Source organism: Neolamprologus multifasciatus, chromosome 19 (genome assembly GCF_963576455.1).
Source record: "Neolamprologus multifasciatus chromosome 19, fNeoMul1.2, whole genome shotgun sequence".
NCBI lineage: Eukaryota > Metazoa > Chordata > Actinopteri > Cichliformes > Cichlidae > Neolamprologus > Neolamprologus multifasciatus.
The window spans coordinates 24,163,046-24,187,301 of record NC_140457.1 but is presented as its reverse complement, the minus strand read 5'-3'; the positions used below and the strand labels follow the sequence as shown (position 1 = coordinate 24,187,301).

Genomic DNA, 24,256 nt, shown 5'->3' with positions numbered 1-24,256 from the left:
ATAGTGCATTTGGAAAGTTTGGCGCACATTAGTTTTTCACATTTTCTGTTTTAGCTTCAACTTGAACTTTTCTGAGATTTTTGCAACTAAAAGAAAAAACCATAAGTAAGAAATCAGGTCTACAATGCACCGTCAACAGAAGCAACACGTTTTCTTGGGAATGACCTCAAAGCCTGGCACACTTGTCTTCTGACAGCTTCCTCATTCTTCAGAATAAATTAAACTCCACTGGTAGATGAGGGAACATTAGTACAGGTCTCTTTAAAGGTGCTAGAAAGCCTTCAAGTCCTGAAACCACTTTTTTTTTTAGTTGTGTGGTTTTCAGTTGTCAGGTTTTCACCTAGACCTGCTCTATATTCTCTTCATCCACCTGTCCCTCTATGCTAACTAGTCTTCATGTCACAGTCAGAAAAACATCTGCACAGCATGATTCTACCACCACCGTGTTTAACTGCAGGGATGGTATTAATGAGGTGATTCTCAGTGCCTAGTTTCCTCTGTACATGTTTTTGGAAATAGTGGGCAGACAGTTTGATTTTTGTCTCCTCAGACCAAAAAAATCTTGCATCCCGTGGTCTGAAAGCCTTTTGGATGCCTTTTAACTCCCAGCAAGCAGTCATATGCCTTTTAAACAAGGAAAACTCTTCACCACTCCTCCATAACGGTGTGATTGGTGGAGTGCTCCAACCATGGCTGCCCTTTAAAGGTCTCAACTCCAGAAAGCAACATTGGATCTAATTTACAGTGCTCACTGGGTTTATGGTTACTAGTCTGACAAGATCTAGGAAAACAGTTGGTTGCTCCATTTTAGGATTATGCTGGCTGCTGTTAGATGCTGCCAGCATAATCCTGGCAGCATCTAACATCTCAACACTGTGGAGATGTTCTTTTATCCCCAGATCTGACCTTGACACAGTCCTGTCTTATAGCTCTCTTCTTCATGGGCTTTTCTCCGATATATAGCTGTGAGACCTCATGGAGGCAGGTATGTGACTTTCCTAATTACATCCACTGAATTTAATTAGAGAACAGGTGCACTCTAATCAAGAAGCAGAAGTAGCTCAAGGACCACTGATATAACAAAGATGCCCTGAGTTTAATTATTTAAACAGGGTCTACTACTTCGCCCAACGGTATATTCCCCTATTCTATTTTGAAGTCAACAACATGCTTTTTCTTTGTCACTGAAAAGTAATGTGTGTAGGTCAATGAGGAAAAAGCCAAATCGATTCAAAGAGGAGTCTGAAGCACACCAAATGTGGAAAACCTAAAAGGCTGTGAAAGAACAACACTATAAATCGACCAACTGATGCCCTTAATTTTGGAAAAGCCTCAAATTTTGCGTAAACAACCTTTTAATCTCATCGGCAGTACGTGCCACCCACATGACATGGCTGCTGGAGAGTCCCTGTGTGTACATGTGGTAGCAGTGGGGGATGTTGGGCGGACGGGGGTCTGCAAACCTCCACCAGCACCCAATAGTAATTGGTTACAGTTTGCAGGGGGGAGAGCAGGGAGATCAAATGCTTCCAGGGAGGTGCTGCAAACCACAGACAAATTATACACCCTCCCCTAACGCAGCTGGTCACTTAAGTAGGAAAACATCCTCTTCGATCAGGTGTGCTCTGCAGGAAACTATGGAAACTTTACAAATGGTAAAGTTCAGCCCGCTCTTTTCCTCTTCTCTGCGGGAGAAGATTTAACTGGAGCTGCTCCTCCTTTGTCAGCGTTTCCTGTTACTGTTCAGTTCTTTAAATGTACTCTAGATTTTCTCACGACACCTGCTCCAGCAAGTCTCAAACCCAAAATTGGAAAGCATTTCCTTCCCCCTTCCTGTTTCTGTCCCTCTCGCAGAGCCTCGCAGAAGCGGTGGCAGCGGCAACATCTGGCCAGAAACCTGCTGAGATTTCTAGTTTTTCTCAAGCACTGGCTAAGTCTGTGGGTCAGATTTACATTTCTGGAAAACCAACACAGACCAAAATGGTTGTCCTGGCTACCCTCTGTGTGAGGGGGAAAAAAATGCAGTGAGGAATTTATTTTCCCCCGTCTTTCTTTTCTTTTTCCCAAAAAAAGCTTTGGAATCAGACAAGCTCTCTAAAAAGAGAAGAGAGGGGAAAAAACAACTTTGAATGCAGAAAGAACAGATGAAGAAGCAAAGAAGTGTAAAGAGCGACAGAAGAGGGAAAAAAAATATCACTGGAGGGCAATTATCTTGGCTATTTCTGGAAGACTGCTTTTCCATCCTCCAGTCGGGATGGAGGGAACAGGGAGGGTCTGTTTGGCAGCTGGCTGAAAGAGGTGGAGGGCGAAGATACAGAAGGAGAGAAGGGGAGGGAAGAGAAAGAAGGAGAAGTGAAAGAGTGCATGGTACATTTAAACCTAAAGACTGTCCAGTACACTGAGTACAGCAGGGGCCTGCTGTCCCTGAAGGGCTGAGTTAGTAAGAACACAAAGCAAGAGAATACAAGTGGGTGGGGGTGAAGAGGGAGGAGTAAGGGGGTGGGGGAAATGGGGTGACGCAAAGACAAAGACAAGATAACAGCAGGCAAGAAGCCAAGAGAGAGAGAAAAAGAGAAAAATCAGGCCCGACACCGCAGAGACAAGAAGTCTGTGGTGGTCATGTGAGCATCTGAATTAGTTTGTAGGCAATCATTTGAGTAAAATAAAACCGGCGCAGGATACTTCAGACTAATGTGAATTTCTGATATCTTGAGTTCACAAAGCTGCTCTGTCAGAAAAAGCTGCTCAAATTTCTGCTTCTCGAAGTCTGAAATATAAACTGTCCTATGGATTAAGTCGCTCCAGCAGAGGCGAGCCAAAAGTGTTGCGGTCAAACCTTTCCAATGATTATGATTTTAAGGGAAGAAGAAAAACAAAGACTGTCTTGAGCTGCATCTTTTCTGTATGTTAGGTGTAAATGCGCCTAGGTGTAATGGACCCCCAGCACATTACAATATAAACCCATCAGCCATAACATTGTGAGCACTGACAGGTAAAGCAAATAACACTGATTATCTCTTCAACATGGCACCCGTTAGTGTGTCGGGGAGCATGTGAACATTTTATCCTCAAAGTTGATGTGTTGGAAGCAGGAAAATAGGCAAGAGTACGGTGTGATGGTTAGACGAGTGGATCAGACCCAAACTGTATCTCTTGTGGGTTGTTCCTGTTGTGCAGTGGTCAGCATGATCAAAAGTGGTCCAAGGAAGGCACAGTGATGAACCAGCAACAGGGTCATGAATGGCCAAGGCTCACTAATGCACGTGGTGGGCAGTGTTGGGGAGTAACGGAATACATGTACCGCCGTTACGTATTTAAAATACAAAATATGAGTAACTGTATTCCGTTACAGTTACCGTTTAAAAAGGTGGTATTTAGAATACAGTTACTTTGTTGAAATAAATGGATTACACGGCGGTACTTCCCTGTTTCATATTGTGGCGGGTCAGGACTATTTGGTTTTGTTTGACAGCTGTGATGTTGTTCCAGGTGGCAGCGTTACAGTTGCCATGGTTACAGGGTGACACTCTCTCTGCGTGTTTCCTGGGTGAGAGAGGCCTTTTTGTTGTTGTTGTGCTAAGCTAATAGGCAGAATGCTACAGGTATAGCTCTAAAGAATGTAGCCTCATGGGCAGTGTAGTCCGTGCTGCAGGGAGAATGGACTGCCATACACGTTACATGTCTGTGAGCGAGGGAGGGAGAAAAAGGCGAGTGGAAAAGTACGAGTTATCGTCAAGCAGAAACGGGAGCTGCAAGCATGTAAATATAATAATAACCACTGCAGCCAAGAAGAGAGCCTGACGAGCCCAGTTGTAAGTAAGCTATTAAGACTCGACTGTACACCGTGTTCGTGTTTTCCTCCAAAAACAATAAGTTCCGTTGGAGCAGCCTTTCAACGCCTCTCTCTGTCTCTCGCTAGCAAAGTTGACCCAGACAACAAAGTAAAGCTAGTTTTTGGCTACGAGCCCGACACAGAACCCACCGTATTAGCCAGAGGTCCCTTTACTACGGTTCGGAGCCGCGGACCTTCAGTAACAGTAATAAATCACAGCAATAGTACATTCATGTAGTTGTAAAAAGCATGATAATATATTAAGTAATCCAAAGTATTCAGAATATGTTACTCTCATTGAGTAACGTAACGGAATACGTTACAGAATACATTTTGGGGCATGTATTCTGTAATCTGTAATGGAATACATTTTAAAAGTAACCTTCCCAACACTGGTGGTGGGTGAAGGCTGGCCCGTGCGGTCCAATCCAACAGATGAGCTATCGTAGCTCAAACTGCCAAAGGATTCAATCTTGGTTCTGACAGAAAGTTGTCATTGCAGTTTGATGCTACATAACCACAGACCAGCCAGGGTGTCTTTGATGACCCCTGTCCACAGCTGAAAGCGCCAGAAGATGGCCTCGTGTAATGAATCATGTTTCTTTATTTAGATCATGTTGATGACCAGGTGTGTCAATCACCCGGGGAACACCGGGGACCAGGATGCACTATAGGAAGGCAAGCCGGCATGTGATGCTTTGGGCAATGTTCTGCTGAAAAACCTTGGGTCCTGCCATCCATGTGAATCTTACTTTCACACATCCCACCTGTTTAAGCATTGTTCCTTTGATGGAAACAGTATTCCCTGATGGCCGTGGTCTCTTTCTGCAAGATAATGCGTCCTGCCACAAAGCAAAATGGTTCAGGAATGGTTTATGGAGCACAACAACGAGTTTGAGGAGTTTATTTGCCGTCCAAAATTCCCCAGATCTCAATCCAATCACGCATCTGTGGGATGTGCTGAACAAACTGTCCAATCTCAACTTACAGGACTTAAAGGATCTGTTGTTAACATCTTGGAGTCAGATACCACAGCACACCTTCAGGGGACCAGTGGACTCCAATATGTCAGAACGGAACCAACACAAAATGAGGCAGGTGGTCATAAAGTTATGCCTGATCGGTGTATGTGTCCTTTGAAATGCCGAACCAGAATTCTTCAGGCCTCTAAAGTTTAGAATAAGTAGTTTACAGGAAACCGCATCAGTTCATTTGACCACAAAAAATAAACTAAATAAATCAAGTAAGATGTCAACAGAGCCTCAAACCTACAACTTTGTTCACTCAAAGTGGCCTCATCAGACTCTATCATTGCCCCACTTCCACGTCTTGTTTTCATGTCGAATCATCCAGCTTGTCTGAGTGCAGTGAGGCAAATTTACACATCTTGTAAAGTGCAAACACTTCTGATGAAGAGCGAAGATGAAAGGATAAAAAAAAGAGCTGAAAGAAAGACAAAGAACTCGTTAGCGAGTTGTGAGAGCCCAAAGCTAGAGAAGACCTGATGGTGTAGAGTGATTCGACAGGCCTGTAGCTGCTGCTGAGGGCTTTTAACTGCTAGCAATTCAAAAAGTAGGTGAGAGAACAGAGTGCAGGAGGACGAAGGAGAAGCAGGTCGAGAGAGGAGAGAAAATGGATAAAAAGGGGGATGAAGTAGACAAAGTTGGAGAGGCAGAATGAAACGGGGAAGAAAGTAAGAGGAAATGGATGGGAAAGAATCAGAGAGCAATAAGAAGATGCTGAATGGAGCAGGTGAAGGAGGAGGGAAACAAGAAGGAAGGTAGAATGGAAAAAGAGGGAGGAAAGAGAGTGAGAGGTAGCTAGTAAAAGCCTTTTCTTAGAGTAGATGTGATGATGGCAACATGGGGAAGAAAATGGGTCGTTTTTGGGAGACAGAATCAGTGAAACTTTAAGCTAGAGACAGAGCTGAAGAGTCCTGAAGCTTACAGAGATAAAATACTTCTATCAGCGTACACAAATTTTATTCCGTCTCAGCAACAATTAAGACTGATTAACGTCCTGATTGTAGGCATGTTGGGTACATAAGACACGAGCATATTTAACCAATCGGCATTATTCAGCACTCCAAACTCTAACTTGAGCACTGCAAACTCTGCAGAAACACAATGACCTGGATTAACCTCACAAATAATTAGCATCCCTGAGCCTGGTCCCAGGGAGAGAGCACTTCCTGTTAAAAGGGTGTTCTTCCTTCACACTGTCACCATGAGCTAGCAGAGAGGGTCTTTACAGAGTATAATTGCCTTGAGAGACCTGCTGTATGAAGTGGTGCTAAATAAATAAATCACATTGGATTAAACTGGCTGAAGTGCCACTAGTCATCGCAGTTCCCAGTGAGGCAGCAGAGCTCTTTAAACCCTCATGATGATCTGTTCTGTCTAATTGTTAATTTTCAAAAGAGCTTAATCACATTAAAATGCTGTTTACACATGCATGGATGGATGCCCAAACAGCATTTTAATTATAATTCCTAATAGTAAGCAAAGAATGCACAAGAATCTTTAGTGAACCCGTCACCAATGACAGAAAGTGTCATGTGCTCCAGGGCAGGACGCCAGCGCTCATTTGCACCACATTTTGTCTCATTTGGGGACCTAGAGACGACTCTTTAATCTTTATTTTGGTCTTTGGAGTCAATAAAACAGAACATAACACACAGAATATAAAATAGAGGCACGTCAAAATGAAACAAAATATAGCAAAAGGAAGAATTTATGAACTAACTACAAATAACATGTTAAATATTAGCTCAGTATCCGTATCTATGATGCAGTTTATGCATTTCGGTGGATATCAGAGCAGCTAGACAGACCTGCAAAAAGCCACAAATGATGAAAATAACGTAAAGACAAAAGGGAATGAGGAAAACTCCAGGACGACACAGAGCAAGGACCTAAATCTGAGAGCAGCCCCTTCAGCGGAGCTCTGAGAGCAGCCAGGAACATGTAGAAGGAACCAGGAGAGGGAGGGGAGGCCACGGTCGCACAATGCCTCAGTGTAGCCCCTCAGCGCGGCCTCCAAACAGGGCACAATGACTGCACTGTCAGCAGGCCGTCTCCTGCACTTTCATAGGTCTCCCTGACACCAGGCCCCTCTCCTTTTTCAATAACCAGCACAACAACCTTTTCACGGGCCGAGGCAACGGTTTGCTCCTCGACCGCCGAGCTGAAAGAGACCATTCTGCGCTCAACGGCCGCTGGCTGAGATTGTTTTTTTGTCTCTGCCATTTTTTTCATTCCACGACTAACACGCTATGAGAGAATGGGAGATTATCACCATTTTGCTACTCGCCAGTCCTCGGGGCATTTTCTCGGTGCTAATGGCTTATGGATAGAGCTACAGAAAGCCGGAAAACCGCGGGGGTTGAAAACATTATTGTGCATTCAAGGCAACAAAGTGCAGAGTTCAGCAATTTCTGCATAAATGGACGGAGCCAGCATCCATTCAGGAAAAGAAAAGAAAGAAGCAAGTGTGGGATGAATGATTCAAACCAGCGATTCCGCATCAATGATTCATTGATAGCACGGGAATGTGTTTTTAAAAATTCAAACAGGTCGAACACTTTAGAAAGAAGGCATCCATTCTTAAACACACAAAGACGGGGCTTGTGCCGGTGATGCCATCCTTCAAGGAGATCAAAGCCAAAACATGAAACTGGAGATGGGCTTTCATTCATGGAGCATGTCGGCTTTCCAAGGAAGAGATTTGCCATTCTGGCTGCAGCCATTAGCCAACTGGAGCAGCTCAGATGCAGCACTGTTGCAGCCTACTGTTGTTACTGGTTTGGTGTAACCATAGCTGCTGCTTGCAAACTTCAGTCATTGATAAATACTAGGCGTGGGGGTCAAATATGATCAGTCAATGTTTTCACCAGCGCTCATTCAGTTGGGCATAGGTCAGTTTGTTTGAAGTCTGAGGTTCTGCCCAGCACAGAAACTAAAACAGTGCTGTGAACACATTAGCAGCAAACTGTGGAAGCTTGTTTCCTCCAATGGAAAAACAAATTGTGATCCATAACTCGAAATCTGGAATTATGCAACTTAAATTTCGAGAAAACAACTTGAAATGTCAAATTAATAAGTCACAATCTCGACAAAATGCGGAAGGCACCAGCTGTCCAACAGCTCATCGTGAACAGATTGAGTCCAGACCTCTTATATTGAGATTGTTGGCTCGAAGGCATTCAAAGCTGAAAAACCTGTGATTTTGCCATTTTGGTGTTGAATTAGTTCAGGTCAAAACTAACATCTTAACAGACTAAAGTGACAAAAAGTAGCATCGTATAGTCACAAAACTCTGTTTCCTGACAGTTAAAAATCAGTGTTTCTACAGTGACCCTGTGAGGTCAAACCCACTGAAACTTAAGGAAATGACAGCAAATAGAAAAATGCTGCTAAAGCTCACAGAACGTCAAATAAAACAATCTCCAAAAGTTGATTCTGTTCATCTGGACGTAGCGTTTTCTGGGAGAAATGGGATTTATACATCGGGGAAACCAAACAACCTCTGGCGAAGCAGATGGCACAACACAGAAGAGCTACCTCGTCAGGCCAGGACTCTGCAGTCTATTTACACCTACAGGCTAGTGGACACTCTTTCAAGGATGAGGATGTAACATCCTGGACAGGGAAGAACGCTGGTTTGAGCGCAGAGTCAAGGAGGCCATTTACGTGAAAAGGGAAAGACCATCTCTGAATCGAGGAGTGGGCCTAAGGGTACATCTTTCGCCATCTTACAATGCAGCCATTCCCCAACTCTCTGTGAATGGTACTCATGGCCATTGATCAGTGGGCTTGATCAGTGGGTTTTGGTCAGTGGTTGTTGATCAATGGTCATGAGAATTTGCATAATTATGATTAAGGAACTGACCTCACAGCCCATTGTTCCTTCAGTGGGCTGGTTTCAGTCATTATGCAAATGTACTGTTTATAAGATTGGGGAAACCTGCAGTCAGCTGAGACTGAAGAAGTCACTTGGATGAATGACGAAACGTTTTTCCCAGAAAACGCTACGTCCAGATGAACAGAATCAACTTTTGGAGATTTATTTTCCTGGATGATTGAGAATGCATCAAGACGTTTCAAATAAAACAACACGTTTACTATTAGCTTGTTATTTTCTCCACAAAACACTTCTGTTGTGTTTTAGGGGTTTTTTGTGTGTGTGTTTTTTTCTATTTCCATAGTGTTATTCAGCTTCCACTGTGTTTTGTGTGGTTTTGCAGCATTTCTCTATTTACTGCTGTTTTTTTAAGTTGCACTGCGTTTGACCTCTCAGGGCCACCATAGTTTTCAGCAGTCATTCTTTGAAAAGAGCGATTGCTTGCCTTGGTGTATCATGTCCACAAAGCAACAAGCTTTGCTTTTCTTCTCACACATGCTATTACTACCAACTTAAAGTGTTCCTTCAACCTTGAGTCATTAGTGATTGTGGGGTATAAAGTGATCTTCAGGTGCAAGCAAGTTGTGTGTTGAGGCACAACAACAAACTACACTGATACAAATTATAGGACTATTTTTCTTCTGAGGTGTTATTAATATGCTCTTAAACATGAAAACATGATCCAGCCTTTATAAGCACCTTTTAGTTTGACTGACCCGGCATGAGTCCAGGATATATGATGCACAGGAATGAATAGAAAAAACATCATTTCACTCTGTCCTTCTGTCTTTAGGATGAATGAGATACTTCAGTGGAGTGTCCGTGTGCGTGAAGAGGCTGAAGTGTCCTCGAGCAAGACACTGTATCACTGGCAGCTTCACCATCCTGACCTCTGACCTCCCCGTGGAGGGTTGTGAGCACAAAAGCAATTTCCCCACAATGATCACTAATGCATCACATTACCATCCTATAAATGGGAAAAGCTATAATGTGTCATAATTTGTGTCATCCATCATGTTGTCAGAGAGGGAGTGGTTGCTGTTTCTGCCAGAGAGAGTGGCTATCTATTGATTTAATCAACAACTGGAGGCTTATGTTGAGTTTTTCCTTTTTCTACTTTGTATTAAACTGTAACCTCACATTGTTATTTTCTGTCACTTTCTTTTTTTTATTAACCAATTGTGCTTTTTTACCCGACATCTATGGCTCAGGTAGTAGAGCGGGACATCTACTAATCAGAAGGTCATCGATCCTCGACTTTCCCGGTCCACATGCCGAATTATCCTCAGTTATGATACTGAAACTCAAGTTGCCCCCAATGCATTCATTGGAGAGTGTGTGTGTGTGTGTTAGAAAGTGCTTAGGCATAGATAAATGTGTTTGTTTACCTGAAGCCTAACCTTGGCCAAAGTTCCACATAATTAGATCAGTGCATGTATGAGTAATCTTAACCTTCAGAGCGATCCGTTTGAGATCCGTTTCTCGACTCGGTCATTTGTAAGGATGACTGCATGAGCACATATCTCTAATGTGTTCATGTCAGACAAGCAGCACTGACTGCGAGCACCGAATTCATCCGACTGATTTCAAAACCTTCTGTTTGCGTGTGCAGCCAATTAGAGGAAAGCTGTTTAGAAGGGAGGAGGAGCCAGAAAAAGCATGAGCATCATTTTGAAGTGCACGTCATTCAAAGCTACACAAACAGAGTTTAATAAGAATCAGAGATATTAGGTTCATCTTCATGTTTTTATATTTTACTTCAGTTTCATTTTTAGTGTCTTTACATCAGATTTCAGTGTAGTTTGCATATTATTATTTGCATTTTTTAATTTGTATTTTATGCTTCAGTTTTTGTCCATTATTGATGTATTTATTTATTTATGCGTGTTCTGGGTTAATCTTCCGATTGTTAATAGTGAAACACGCTGCACAGAAACACATGATCGCAAAATAAAGAATAAAGTATTAAAGACAGAAGAAACTCAGGGAAATACTCCCATCTCCGTATCTGCCTCCAGATTATGCTGCTGCTGCTGTTGTTGTTGTTTCCATGACCCGCTTTCCACTCGCAGGCTTTGGCCTCAAATCTTAAGAGACTGTAATGTTTTTCTTCCCCTGTTTTCATGTGTGTTTACATCCCCCGTCACTCTGTAGAGAGCAAAGTGACAAACCCATTTTGTTAAGCAGTCTTTTATAAATATATTTTATTTGACTTAAAAAAAGAAACGGGCTCTGAAAGGCTCCCGACTGCAATAACCGGCAGACTTATCTGAACTCCTCTGTGGGTCTGAGACCAAATGCAGCGCATTATCGCAGAGCCCAGAACAGGCTTTACCAACGCCTAGCAAACTGCAACCAGATGACTTGAGCTCACCTAACCACAGAACCTGGGAGGGGGTGACTTGTGGGGGGGTTACATCCCCTTAATCACCAAACAGCTGCCTCTATAGGAGAGCTATAAAGCTTCAAGATGGCACCTAAAACCAACATTAACTGAAAGAGTTTTAAAAACAGAGCCATAGGAAACCAATTTCCCCCACTACCAAACAAAGTGGGGGGGAAAAAGCCCCTCAGCTTTTCTCCCTGTTGCAGAAAACCCATTAAATTTGTCTGAAAGGATCAGTGTGGATCAGTCCCGTGAATGCATGTCACGAAAGGAGTGGGGGGTGGTGAGCAACCGCTAAGGGACAAATCCTGGCAGACAAGGTGCATCGCTGAAGAAAAAAAAAAAGAAAAAAGAAATACGATAAATCCCACAGGAGTCGAGGGGAAAAGAAAAAAAAAAAGGATAACAGAAGACTGAACATCTGTCCTCCTGTCGCAGGTGATTATTTTGGGGCGAGTGGAGTCGGGATGAGGCAGTTTCTCCTCCTTGTTCCAGGAAAACAAAAAGCCGAGTCTGACCTCGGTGGCAGACGAGGAGCGGCTGGTGCCGATCAGACCTGAGCAAACACTCTCCCATCCATCTCGCCTTGATTCAATCGAGCATCTGTTGTTTGCATTCCAGATTATTTAACGGTGTGAGGGAGTGAAAGAGGAGGCTGAGCAGATCCAAACAGAAGTAAATATGGATCCATGTTCTTTAGCCGTTATGACAGGTGAGAGCGTTAACGCGAGCAGGTTAAATTACAATTAATTCACTATCCACACAATGTTTTTGGAAAAGAGCCTCCCACAGATGACATAGTGGCTGGCACAACAGCTGTTCTCATCAAGAGATCTTTTTTTAGCTGCTTAATATGCTTACAAGATAATAGACACACAAACACACACTCAAAAAAAGCAGGAATCTTATGTAAATAATTGAGAGTTCTGGGAAATGAAATGTGTCACTGATATGTATCAATATCATTTTTTAAAGATCATAATGTAGAAAAAGATGCCGGTGTAATGGTGCAGTTGTGTATTGCGTCCACGACAGTGGTTCCAGCTCCAGTGTTTACACATGCACACTGCAGCACATGCAGCAGAGAAGCATCACAGCTGAGCCGGCTTTCAGAGGGGCCTCTGTGGTTGGCAAACGCAGTCGTCAGAGCCTGTAAATGGCCGTTTACTGCCAGGAATCAGTGTGGTCTGTGGGCACCACATGAATCATTTTTTTCAGGCAGAATCGAGTCATAGCTGGAGCATAACTGAGCGATTAAATCAGTAACCCAATCGTTTTAATCTTCACTGTGATTCTAGCATATTGGGGAAACATGAAAATGCTTTGTTACTCTGATTCTACGTGAATAAATACTGAACCATCCAACAAATGTTTGGTAAATCTGTGGGATGGATTTGTGTTATATAAAAAGGAGTCTCGTAACAGGTCGACAGAGGTCGGATCTAAACTTCCTGGAGTCAGCCTGGGAAAAGGTGAAGCAAGAGAAGACACTGACAAGCTGTAAATCTACAGAAGCAGACCTGTAGTGAGTTTTTCAAAGGCTGCCAAATCCCTCGAGAAAGAAACAGAACTGCTTAAAAGGCAAAGAGCGGGCACTATATATTAATTTGATTTAAGTTCCTTCTATGTGCACTCTGCTTTAAAAGCCAGAATCTCAGAGGTCCATTAAGAAGTGGGCAGTTTGCTGATAGGCTTCAGGAATCTTTGTTTTAATGTTTTTGCTCATATTATGATGACATAATTGTATGTTATACCCATTCTGACTGTTGCACCTGCTCACTATTAGAAACCAGGTTTTCCACCAACCTTTTTCCCAGAGTACTGAGTGGCGTGCTGAGGCTGAGCTGAGTTTGGGCGGGTCTTCGGTTGCGTCCGGCCAGCTTGGCGGCTGGCCTCTCCTTCTTTGGGGACTCGGCCTTGCGAGCTGGGCTGGCGCAGGGCTTGACGTTGAGGTCCTTAAGAACGTCGTAGTTGATCTTGGAGGAGATCCTCTTCTGCTCCAGCATCTTCTCAATGGCCTCGTCAGCCGTGTTAGCTCGGATCGGGGCATGTTTCCTATTGGGGCCCCTTGGCTGTCGGGATTTCAAACAAAACTAAAGCTTAACATCGCCTCTCATAAAACAAGGACACTTTATAATCTGCAAAACATCTGGAAAACACATTACAGCAAAGCAAAGTATTTGCTTCCAGATTAACCAGGTATGTGTGGGCTGTAATTTGGCTTAGCTACATGCTTATATGAGCAAAGTAAGACACTTATCTTATGCAGGAATTACTGTAATGTATTAGTATGCAAACATTGACCTGTACACACCGGACAAATAATATTTGTGTGAATATTTTGCGCATTAAAAATAATGGTCTTCAGGGCTGATAAATAATATAAAGGATGCACAAAATGTCGTCATGGTTACCAGTCAAATTGTTGTTTGATTTCCAATTAGTACACAGGAGTGAACCAACATCGTCACCCCTAGACCTGTACTGCTGGGGTGAAAAATTTAAAGCTACAGGTTGTTGCTTAAAGGGCTCATTAGTCGTTACTCGCTCAGCAGAAACGACTTTTCCTGGAGGCCCACATTAAAGTTTTGTCCTGGCTAGGACCGCATACATTCAAAACAAGCCCTGATCAATCCGTTCTATGAAGCAGACAAAGCTCAAATGTTATCTGAAAACAGTTTATCTTTATATTAAAGCATTTGGGTCCCATGGAGGATTTGCCCTCTATAGTAAGACTAAAGAACAGCTTTTCAGGCAAATATAAAACCCAACATGTTTCTGTACAAATGCAGTTTATCTCAATTATTGAGGTTATCACCCAGCTTCAGTTACTCTGCATTAACCTTGACCCCCTCTCTAAATTATGACATAGATCAGCAGAGATTTCCTTAATTTAAAACTTTTAAAAACACATTTTTAAACAAGTTTCTTTACACACTTGATGAGATCAGTTGAAAGCCCCTCTTCCCCATTCAGCAGCTAATCAACACAGAGTATCAACGGTTACCAAATAAGAAACAAAGGATGCTCAAATCCTTTGTGCATCAACACGATGTTCTTCCTGTTGTTTATTCAGCCACTTATTTGTCAGCGATGTGACAGTTTGCTGCTGGTTGGATAAGAGCTGTCGGGAGGCTGCGTGTCTCATTAGATCTGTTCCACTGAAGTTAATCCAGCTAGTTAAAACCAGTGAACAGATGTTGGGTCTAACAAAGGGCCTGTGCTGAGCCAAAACCAGTAATGGCAAATGAGAGGAAACCAGTTCCACAGGACTTACTGCCCGTCTGTCTGTGTTTAGTCTGAGTCTGGCTCACAGTACCGCTCACTGTCCATCTCACTTTGCAGTTTTTAAATGCATCGACTCTACTTCAGTCATTTATCGCTAAAGACTGACAGGTTTAAGCTCTTCGCTGCTCAGAATGTGATGCTTTTGACTGGTTTAAGCACTGAAAAATTGGCTTTTGGAGTACTGGTCAGACTCTAGTGATACTTAATTACATTACCTCGGGCAGTAACATATCCCCCTTTCTCAACTTTTGAATTTTAATGTATTTTTATTCACTGTTCCTCTTACAAGTAAAACCTAAAGAAAATAATTCACAGACAAACTGCAGCTCCAGCGATATTCTTTTGAATAAATTACTGCCTGAATGATTATCTGCCTGCACAGAATCATTAAACCTGATGGGCAGGTTTAACGACTGCATGCAGATTACACACAGTACTGAGGTACTGACATATTATATATATATATATATATATATATATATATATATATATATATGGTTGAGGGTCAAAAGGTGCTTCAAAAATAAAATGAAATGTGCCGAGGCTGAAATAATGTTGCTGAAGAATAACTACACATGGGATAAGTTTGCAGGGGTCCAACTGTTTACATCTTTACCTGATCATTTCAGTGTGGCGTGCAGTTGGGCATTTAGGCCTGAGAGTTTGAGGCACTTATTACAAGCCTGCAGGAGTTCTCCTGAGGTATGTGGGACTCGCATTACTAAAACTTTATAGGAGACCACTTTGCTTATTTCCAGCCACACAACTTTACTACTTTTATTCCTCAACTTTACTAGAGTTTGTTTGCATAATTCACAGTTCAAAATAATCTGTATATTAATCTATAATACTCTATATAATAATCTATATCATAATAATAATAATAATAATCTGTATTTACCTTATTCTGAAAGGAGCCAAATTTGCTTCCTTCCCCCTCGATTTAAATCCCATTTTGTTCTGATTGGCTGTCCCTTGTAAAGAGAAGCTTTATGAGGGGCAGCCAATCAGTGGGTGGGGCTTCTCAGAGCCAGAGGGTGCATATTTTGGCTAACCGTGTTCAGTGACACCACACAGATCAACAAGCCCCCTTTTTGCCTTCGGAACAACTCAACAAACCCCTGCACCACCAGCAGCATGAACTGTACTTTCATGTTGTTTAACTCTGACCAGGAAACATTTTCCTGTTGCTCATTTTTGGTTCTGTGCCAGCTGTGGACTCAGTTTCCTGTTCTCAGCTGACAGGCGTGGCACACTGTGTGCTCTTCTGCCATTGCTGCCCATCTGCATACCTTTGTTTCTGTCAGCTCAATGCAGTCTGGCCAGTCTCCTCTGACCTCTGGCATCAGCAAGAAAACTGCTGCTCACAGGATAGTTTCTCTTTTTCAACCATTGCCTGTGACGTCTGCTGCAGGGGAAAATCCTAGACGACATCGGCTTCTGAAATACTCTGAGCAGTCTGTGTGGCATCAACAATTTTACTGCTTTTAATCGCTTTTGCTCCTAATTGTGATCCTGAAGTTTGAACTCCAGCAGGTCCTCTTCACCTTCCCTACATGCCAAACTGCACTGAGTTGCTTCCATATGATTGGCTTATTAGATATTTGTACCGTCAGCTGAACAGGTATACCTAATAAAGTGACCTGTGAATATGTGTGACAGGGAATATGGGTGCTTTAATGCTGTTATTTAAACAGATCCTTCTGCAAAACAACTCAGGCAAACTAATATCTGTGCTACTTTTCAGGTGTTTTTTCTTCTTTCGGGTCTGAAACATTTTGTCAAAAGAACAATCTGAGACATTTCAGGCACAATGAGTCTAGCGCGCAGACCGATAGCCGAAGCAGAAGAATGAGCGGCTTTTTGACAGCATTGTGTACGGTGCAGATTTCAAGTAGACAAGCGGTCAAAGTTGAGGCAGCCGCTGGTTGGACAGCTGGGAGATATGAACAGATCATGCGGCATCAGATGTGACCGGTGCTTTTGCGGCTGAGAAATTGTGTTACGGCCCATTTGGCCATTTTCTGTCTGACTGATCAACTCTCACCCTGCCTGACCACAAAAAAAAAAAACAAATAAATAATGCTGCCTGACCATTTACTGCCTCAGACAAACTTTGTCATCCCGGCGAGCTCAAACAAAAATGCCAGCCCTTATCTCACAGTTTTTCAGACCGTCTGCTTTTACCTTTCTCTCTTTGTAGATCCCGAGCGCCTTCTCCTTCGCTATCTTGGCTTCCTTCTCTGAAAGAAAATAAAAGAAACAGTCTGAGCACACAAACTTTTAGATAGTGCACATAAATATGACACAACCTGAACGCTCAGGTTAATTTGGAGGTTTAGCTCTGTTTGGCTGATAGAGGACTAAAAGGTAGATTCTGGGACAAACCAACCAATCAGCATTAACTTCACCACTGAAACACTAAGATCATGTTGCATACTCAAAGGTACCTTTCTGCTCTTTGAGGTAGGTGGAGTTTTCTGCCATCCAGAGTGCCGTCTTGATTTTGACTTCGTTGTCACTCAGCAGATACTGCAGAGGAGCACAGGGAGAGGCAGGAGTTCACTTTACAGGGAGTTTCCCAGTTTTTTAAGGTAAAACAGCCTGTCGCTAACCTCTGAGCTTAATCATCAGTTAACCAACCTGGTTTTTACATATTTTATCAGAAAGAAGAAAGCAACATACTGGAACATTAAAAAAAAAAAAACACACAGTTTGAGTCAAACTTCTCTTTAACGATGTGCTTCCATGTTCCCACATCCCAGCAAATAACCCTGTGAATCCAATGTTATCGAACACAACAAATTAGAGCTTGCACTCTATTGTTGAAATGACTGACCAAGCAGAGATAAACACATTACACAGCGAGGCTCATGCTTTTATTTATGTTTTTATTCATTTTGGGGCCTATTTTGTCTTCATTTTAGGAGGATTCCTATTTTCTATATAAAGAGGAAAGTTGCTGTTTGCAGGTCATTGACGTGTAGTCGACTTTCCTACATGTGATTGAAATGTGCACGGCTGTTATAGACGTGATAAGCTTTGTAAAAATATAAGTTGCAATAAGTTGCTTTTCTGGCCTCCAATCCAGCTTGTCTATTTTGCATTTAAGCAGCCAATCAAAAACAAGCAGAGGCGGGACTTAGAAAGACAACAGCACTAACAAACAGGTTCATTCAACATTAGAGTCAGTGGTTTTTGCAACAAAAGAAGCCGTAGACAAGCACGCACAATTTGGTTATGAGCGCACAACAGCTGACCCTTATCACAAGGACAGCATTTTTACTTTGTTTGTTCATAAGAATAATTCTACAGTGGTTTGAATTTACTGTTAAATAGTAACATTACAGACTAAGAATAAATATCATGGTGCAGACTCTTAAATGAGAGACTGCCCTACACCTGCTCCGAGCAGGAACCAGGGAGTCTGGTTCGTTTGAAATCCCACATATTTCACCTTGCAGCACAAGAACGACTTGACTTTGCTTGACTTTGTACAGAAGTAACGTTTCTAATAATTTTGTTATTGATGAGTGAAGAGATAATCTGTCCAATGCAAAGATTTGTCTTGTATTTCTCGTCCCTGTAGCTGCCTTACAGTTTTAAGATTTTGTTTTTTAAAATTCTGAAAATGAACCAAGGTTTTAGCTAATTTTTACCAAGCTAACATGCTACATGCTAACAGGCAATAGCAGAAAACATTTGATGAGATTTTAACTCTTCTACAGGAAAAGCTAACAGAATTTTCTACATTGAGAAAGATTTCAGGGCATTGAAGGCACATGCATGTGTGAATCTGTAGTGTGTCCGGCGTGACTGGAGCTGCATACGCAGCAGGTACGTACCAGCTCTATCTCACTGTCATTTATCCCACTCAAGTCAAGCTCCCCGCTGTCAGCAGCACCATCTGTCACAGAGACACACACCAGAATGGACACTCTTAGATTTGCTGTAACACACGTTTTTACTGCAGCCGCCCCATCCCAAAGGGCTGAAACAGGAAACGGCAGCTTGCAAAAACAAACAAATAAATAAATAAAACCTCTTCCTTGTGGAAGATCTGTGAAGCATCTTCTATCAGGAGGAAATCGCCAAATTAAAAAAAAGAAATAAAAAATGCACTGTGACTTCTGATAAGACGCTAACAGGCTTAACTCACTTTAAGCCGATCTACCTTCACACGCTTTCTTTTCCATTACGATACGCTTTCTAGATTTCAGCACGCTTTATTTTGAAACACTGGGATGCTGAAACAGCGATTTGCATTTTTCATAAGATGGCCGAGACACGCTCCCGCTCCTACCTGTGAAGGATGTGTCGATGAAGGAAAGCCGTATCTCAAATCTTCCGGTTGCACAAAGTCCAATTTTGGGAAAAGAAATTTCAAAGAAAATCTGATTGGCTTTGATAAAAGGAAACAAAAGATGACTTTTTTCTTTCTTTGGAAGAAGCGGGAGCGTGTGCCGACTTTGACGGGAGACGGAAACCATCAATGGAAATTCAACAGCTTTTACTCCAAAAGATTCTCCACCTTGATTAGCTGTTTTGCAACAAAGTGCAGTGTTTCTCTGGCTGCCTGCAGACATCAGACAGGCAAAGACTGAAAGGCTCGATCTGAAGAAGCAGCAAGCAAAAGGTTTATGGGAGTCATTTAACTTCTGTCGGGCTTTCTGTGTTTGACATGTTCACAGGGGCCCTTCTTTCCTGAAGTTCAAACTCCCAGTCGGCGGCAACTTCAAAGAAGAGCCACCTGAGTCCATGGGCAGCTTCCCGGCTTCATTAAGGAGAGACAGGTGCACAGACAGGCAGGGAACAGGCAGAGAAGAAGAAACACATTCATCATCAGACAGTAAAGGGTGTGTTTGCTGCACCACTGGAGAGGTTCGGGGGAGGGGGGGGGGGGGGAAGGGGGGGGGGGGCTAATCTAGTCAGCTTTTTTTTTAGTTCAGTTAGCAGATTGCAGCTCCCTTAAAAAAGAAACCGCTCCAGAGGAAGAGACAGGTCAGTCGCTATCTGTCGGGCCCAGCCCTCTAAGAACTTCCTCCCCATGAAGTGCGGGGCCGAGATAAGACAGAGACAAGCCCTGGGAGAGATCGGCAGCTCCGGGAGGCAGAGAGGCAGCGACACTGAGAGCTGATAACACCAGTCCAACCCCGCAGAGAGCAGGAGGGAGGGAGCAATTACCGAGTTATTATTCAGCCGCTGCTTTGATATATCGACACTTGCTAATTTTAATCAAACCCATAAAATTGTTCTTGGTGAGAGTGCAGGAGAATCTGTGGACCGCAGGTTGACAATTTGCCTCGGTACATCAGGAAGGTAAAGCTGAAATAAGAGACATCGGGCTCTTCGATTTCACTTTCCTGCCTATTCGTCTTTTTCATGAAGATGTGAAGGGTGCAGAGCCAACAGGCAGGGATGTCACGTGAAGTCGAGGACCAATATATAACTTTATTGCTTCCAACGAGGACATGCACGTCTCCTCAGGTACGAGTAACCGGGACTCAGCCTGAGGATAAATGCAGCATCTACAGCTAACTTCACAGTGAAGGACTACACACATACAGAGAAGACTCAAAGCACTGAGGAACTTTTAACATTCAGATTTCATTCAACTGAATATCTATTAAACCCTCACTTTCATTATGGCACAAGAGTGAGTCTAAACATGTGACGTCTGAAAAAAACAAAGCTGTTTACACTGTGTCGATGGTGTTAAATAATCGGTTAAGTGAGGACCTGAGGTGAAATTCTAGGTATTAGAGGAAGTCTTATAATCTGGACATACAGAGAAAGAAAACTAATAGGAGCAGGTCACTAAAGCTTTTTTGGAAAGTACTATTTTGTTGTACGAGACCACAGAACATGCACCAGCTTCTCAGATATATAATTTAAGGTCTTTGGCACAAAAAGCTATGACCTGTTGAGGTACAGATACAGGACGTCAGTGTCCTGTTGGGCAGGCTGGCATTTAGACATAGGCAGTAGTTTCTGCAGGTTTAGCTTCCTGGAGCCATTCACGAGCAGTTCCTGCAGTGTGTCGGGGTGCACTGTCCTGCAGGAGGTGGTGCCTGAATCTAAAAACCAAGTAATGTGCAATTAATAGATTACGAACAAGGTTTTACTACCCAAATATCACAAACACGCTGTTCAGTTAAGCTAACAATCTTTTTATTTGGATGACACTGCTGACTTCAGAGAAACAACAAACAAAATCCTCTTTTAAGAAACCTTGAAGCTTTATGAATTTGTTCCTGGTTTCAATCGTACAACCGACTAGCTGAACTTGTCATTCAGTGTTTATTTGTGAAAACACATCAACACGTTTTCATACAAGATAAAAATCTGATAAAACCTGAAGAATCTCAAAATGACTGAATGAAAAAACAAAACATGTGCTTTATGTTACTTCGAAGGTCTAATGATGAATTTAGAATAAGTAGTAGGATACCATAAACGCATGATGGCCAGGCTGGGCTAAATAAGCACTAAATCCGAGCCTCTTTAATGAGATTATCTCATTATTACACAGAAGACAAAATAATTTAAGCCATCTGGCCCTCATCAGTGGAAATTCAGTGGAAACTGCTGAAGGCCAGAAACATTTTGTGTCACTATGAATAAGAAGTGGAGGATTACATCACCTCATTAGAGAGAGAGAGTGTGTGTGTGTTTGGGAGGGGGGGACGACTCGCAGCACATTCACAAAACTTCCAAATCCTAAAGGAAAACAGAAATCACCTCCCTGATGACCTTATGCATGCAGAGAAACTACTTTTCTCTTCCTGTCCAGGCTGACAGAAGCCTGAGGTCTTTTGGCAGCAGCTCAGTAGCTCAGAGATGCAGCTCTGCCTGCACATCAGCGCTGAGGAGGAAAAAGAACCAAAAAAGAAAACACACACACACAATTTCCCAAACAAACCCTACTCTTGACAATGTGGTAATAAATTCTTTTAAATGGTAAAATGGTAAATGGCCTGTATTTGTATAGCGCTTTACTTAGTCCGTAAGGACCCCAAAGCACTTTACAGGTTCAGTCATCCACCCAGTCACACACTTTTAAGACAAAGGGGAAGCACTAATGGAGGGAAAAGCAGGGAAACAGGCAGTCATGGCTAAAATCATTCTGAGACTTTCAGTGGCTTATATAATATTTTTATTATATAATATTTTTTATTTGTATTTGTAACACACAGCTTACAGTGAATTGTGTCAATATTTAAAGCAGAAAAAAAGTCCGTACTGAAATGGACTGACACCGCCTGTGTTTAGAAAGTAGCAAAGCTTTCGTAAATCACCCGTGAAACTAACCACGCCTCTGAGCGCTGTTTGAGGATTGAGCTCAAACACTATTCAATTCAATTCAATTTTATTTATATAGCGCCAAATCACAACAAAAGTCGCCTCAAGGCGCTTCATAGATACAGAGAAAAACCCAACAATCATATGACCCCCTATGAGCAAGCACTTTGGCGACAGTGGGAAGGAAAAACTCCCTTTTAACAGGAAGAAACCTCCGGCAGAACCAGGCTCAGGGAGGAGCGGCCATCTGCTGCGACCAGTTGGGGTGACTCTCAGTGATGCTATTTTGGCCCGTTTAGTGCTACGTAATGTCAGAGAGAACCCCACCCAGCTGCCCTTTAAACTTCTGTTTGCTAAAAGCAGCCAATCACATGAAGGTTGGCTTAAAGGGCGGGCCTTTATATGATCAATGGATATAGACACTGTGACATCACCAGCTTTTGGACTCTGTAGCCTCATCTGGTCTTTAAGTGATTACGTTTGAAGCCCCAAAAAAAAAGGCAGTGACCACTGTCAGCCTCTCTCGGTTTTTATTACCGCTATTCATTTTAAAGCTTAGAAAAAAGGTTAGCGTTCATCCTCCAGGTTCACTGTGTTTATATTATGCTAACCATAGCTGTGTAGCTATCCACCACGTGGCACAGCATTATATACCAGCTAGCCCACCTTCAGTAACCCTACAAACGTCACTGCTGTTTAGTTTTCTGTCTTCATTTATGTTGGAAGTGATAGCAGAGCTGTACGTTTGAATTACATCAGAAATCTCTCAGTCATTACATCATCTTTAGATGGAAACTAGCAAGCTAACTCCCTGCTAACTAAAATTTATAAATTGTGTTTTCATGGATGCCTGGATGTTAAACTTAATTGTTACACCTGGTAGAGCCGCCACACCGATCATTTTATTGAAGATAAAGAATTTAGACAGTTTTTAACTCTCAGTGATGCCGCAGTGTTTGTTTGACTTTGGGACCTGAAGCAAAGTTTGAACCTGGAACCGGCTAATGATGTCAGACTTAAAGACCGGGAAGAGCCTTGGCATTTTAGCTGCAACACCCAGAGAGTTAAGTTCCAAGTTATCAGCTAAAATCAACAAGCTCGTTTAGCAAGTTGCATCCATGAACTTGCACACATACAGAAACACAATCTGCTAATTAGTGCTAAGCTAAACGCTAACTAGACACACTGTAACGTAGAGTAGGTCCGCTTTGAGTGTGGCCCGAGAGGTCATTGAGAGGTCCAGACAACACCACGTGAGGATACAATCAGGCCAATGTCAACTCTGAGGTGAGTAAACTGAAGCAACTACCAGCTTCAGCAAAGGATACTGTTGATCAATATATGACCTGATAAAGACACAAGAGGGTTAACTAGACATCGGGAACTTTTAAAGCCCCCTAGCAACCAACTACCATCTACAAGGCAAAGTCCTTTTATCTGGATAGATAGATGGATGGGCTTTAGTCATTGAGGTCCCAACAGTCATGTGACCTTGATAGGAGACTCCAGAACAAGAGCAGGAATGCCTCGTCTTGGCATTAAATTTCACTTCAGTATTCACTGTGCATGAACACGAGGGATGGCTCATCCCTCCATAAACAATGTGATTTAACTGGCTCCAGCCCACATATGATATATTTTACTCGCTAAGCTCCTTTATCTGGCATCACAGTAAGGACACTTATTTGCTCACAGCTGCAGGTTCAACAGCTGTCTGAGAAGACGCCAAATTCAATTTCTGTTCAGGCATACAGCTGGCCTGAAGAAAAATCAAGGAGAAAATAAAAATCACTCACAGGAAGGTGTTGTTCAACCAGCCTAATCCACCGCAAGCTGTTAACCCTATCACCCTGTTCTCTCGTGGCCCTCACAGCCAGGTAACCTGACCCAACGTATACTCCTCAACCCTTCCCCTACTGCTTCAGAATTACCCCCTAATACTATCCCCCTCTTGGCCGTCTCCCACATATCACAGTGTCCCGGGTGGCAGCAGGCCTGTCTGATGTGGTCAGGAGAAAAAGATGCTTCACCGCAGAGGACCTCTAATACGAAAGAAGAGAGAATAAAAGAACACAAAGAAACTGAGAAGATGTGCCCCGCAGGAGTGAACGCTAACAGGTGAAGTAGACAGCCTTTTGAAGATGGTGAAGGAGGCAGAGAACAAGAGATTTAAAGGGGGGCGGGGGGGCTGCTGAGTGAGCCAAGCAGAAAAAGTAAGACATAATGCCGCCGCTGAGGATCCTTATTTTTCTTAGTGTCCACAAATCCCAGAAAAAGACCAGAACCAACAACGTGTTTAGGCTGTCTCTCAATGCTTCCTGCCTCCCTGTGCTCCCACCTCCAAAACCGCTGGATCCCACTGAAGACAAAGCTTTAAAAACACCTCGCACATATAGAGTTTCATTTGTAAACATGCTTTACAATTTCCTGAACAAGTTAGCCCCTATAGTTTTAGGCTAAAATAGGAGGCAATGTGCATTTACTGGAGCATATCTGAAGTAAATGGAACCTGTTCCAGCTGCATCGGTTAGTAAAAACCAGCTTTT

General features: G+C 42.7%; 1 protein-coding gene across 2 annotated transcripts in view; it reads right to left on the bottom strand.

Annotated features, from left to right (window-relative positions):
• LOC146496687 (transcription factor IIIB 90 kDa subunit-like) overlaps positions 1–24,256 on the bottom strand; it is a 147,570-nt gene that overhangs the window by 43,164 nt on the left and 80,150 nt on the right. For both annotated transcript variants that reach the window (XM_085144319.1, XM_085144320.1), the window contains 4 exons: positions 18,254–18,315; positions 16,859–16,940; positions 16,596–16,651; positions 12,927–13,192 (listed from right to left, as the gene is read on the bottom strand). In XM_085144319.1, coding sequence (XP_085000445.1) covers positions 12,927–13,192; positions 16,596–16,651; positions 16,859–16,940; positions 18,254–18,315 — 466 coding nt within the window. The remainder of the gene's footprint in view (positions 1–12,926; positions 13,193–16,595; positions 16,652–16,858; positions 16,941–18,253; positions 18,316–24,256) is intronic.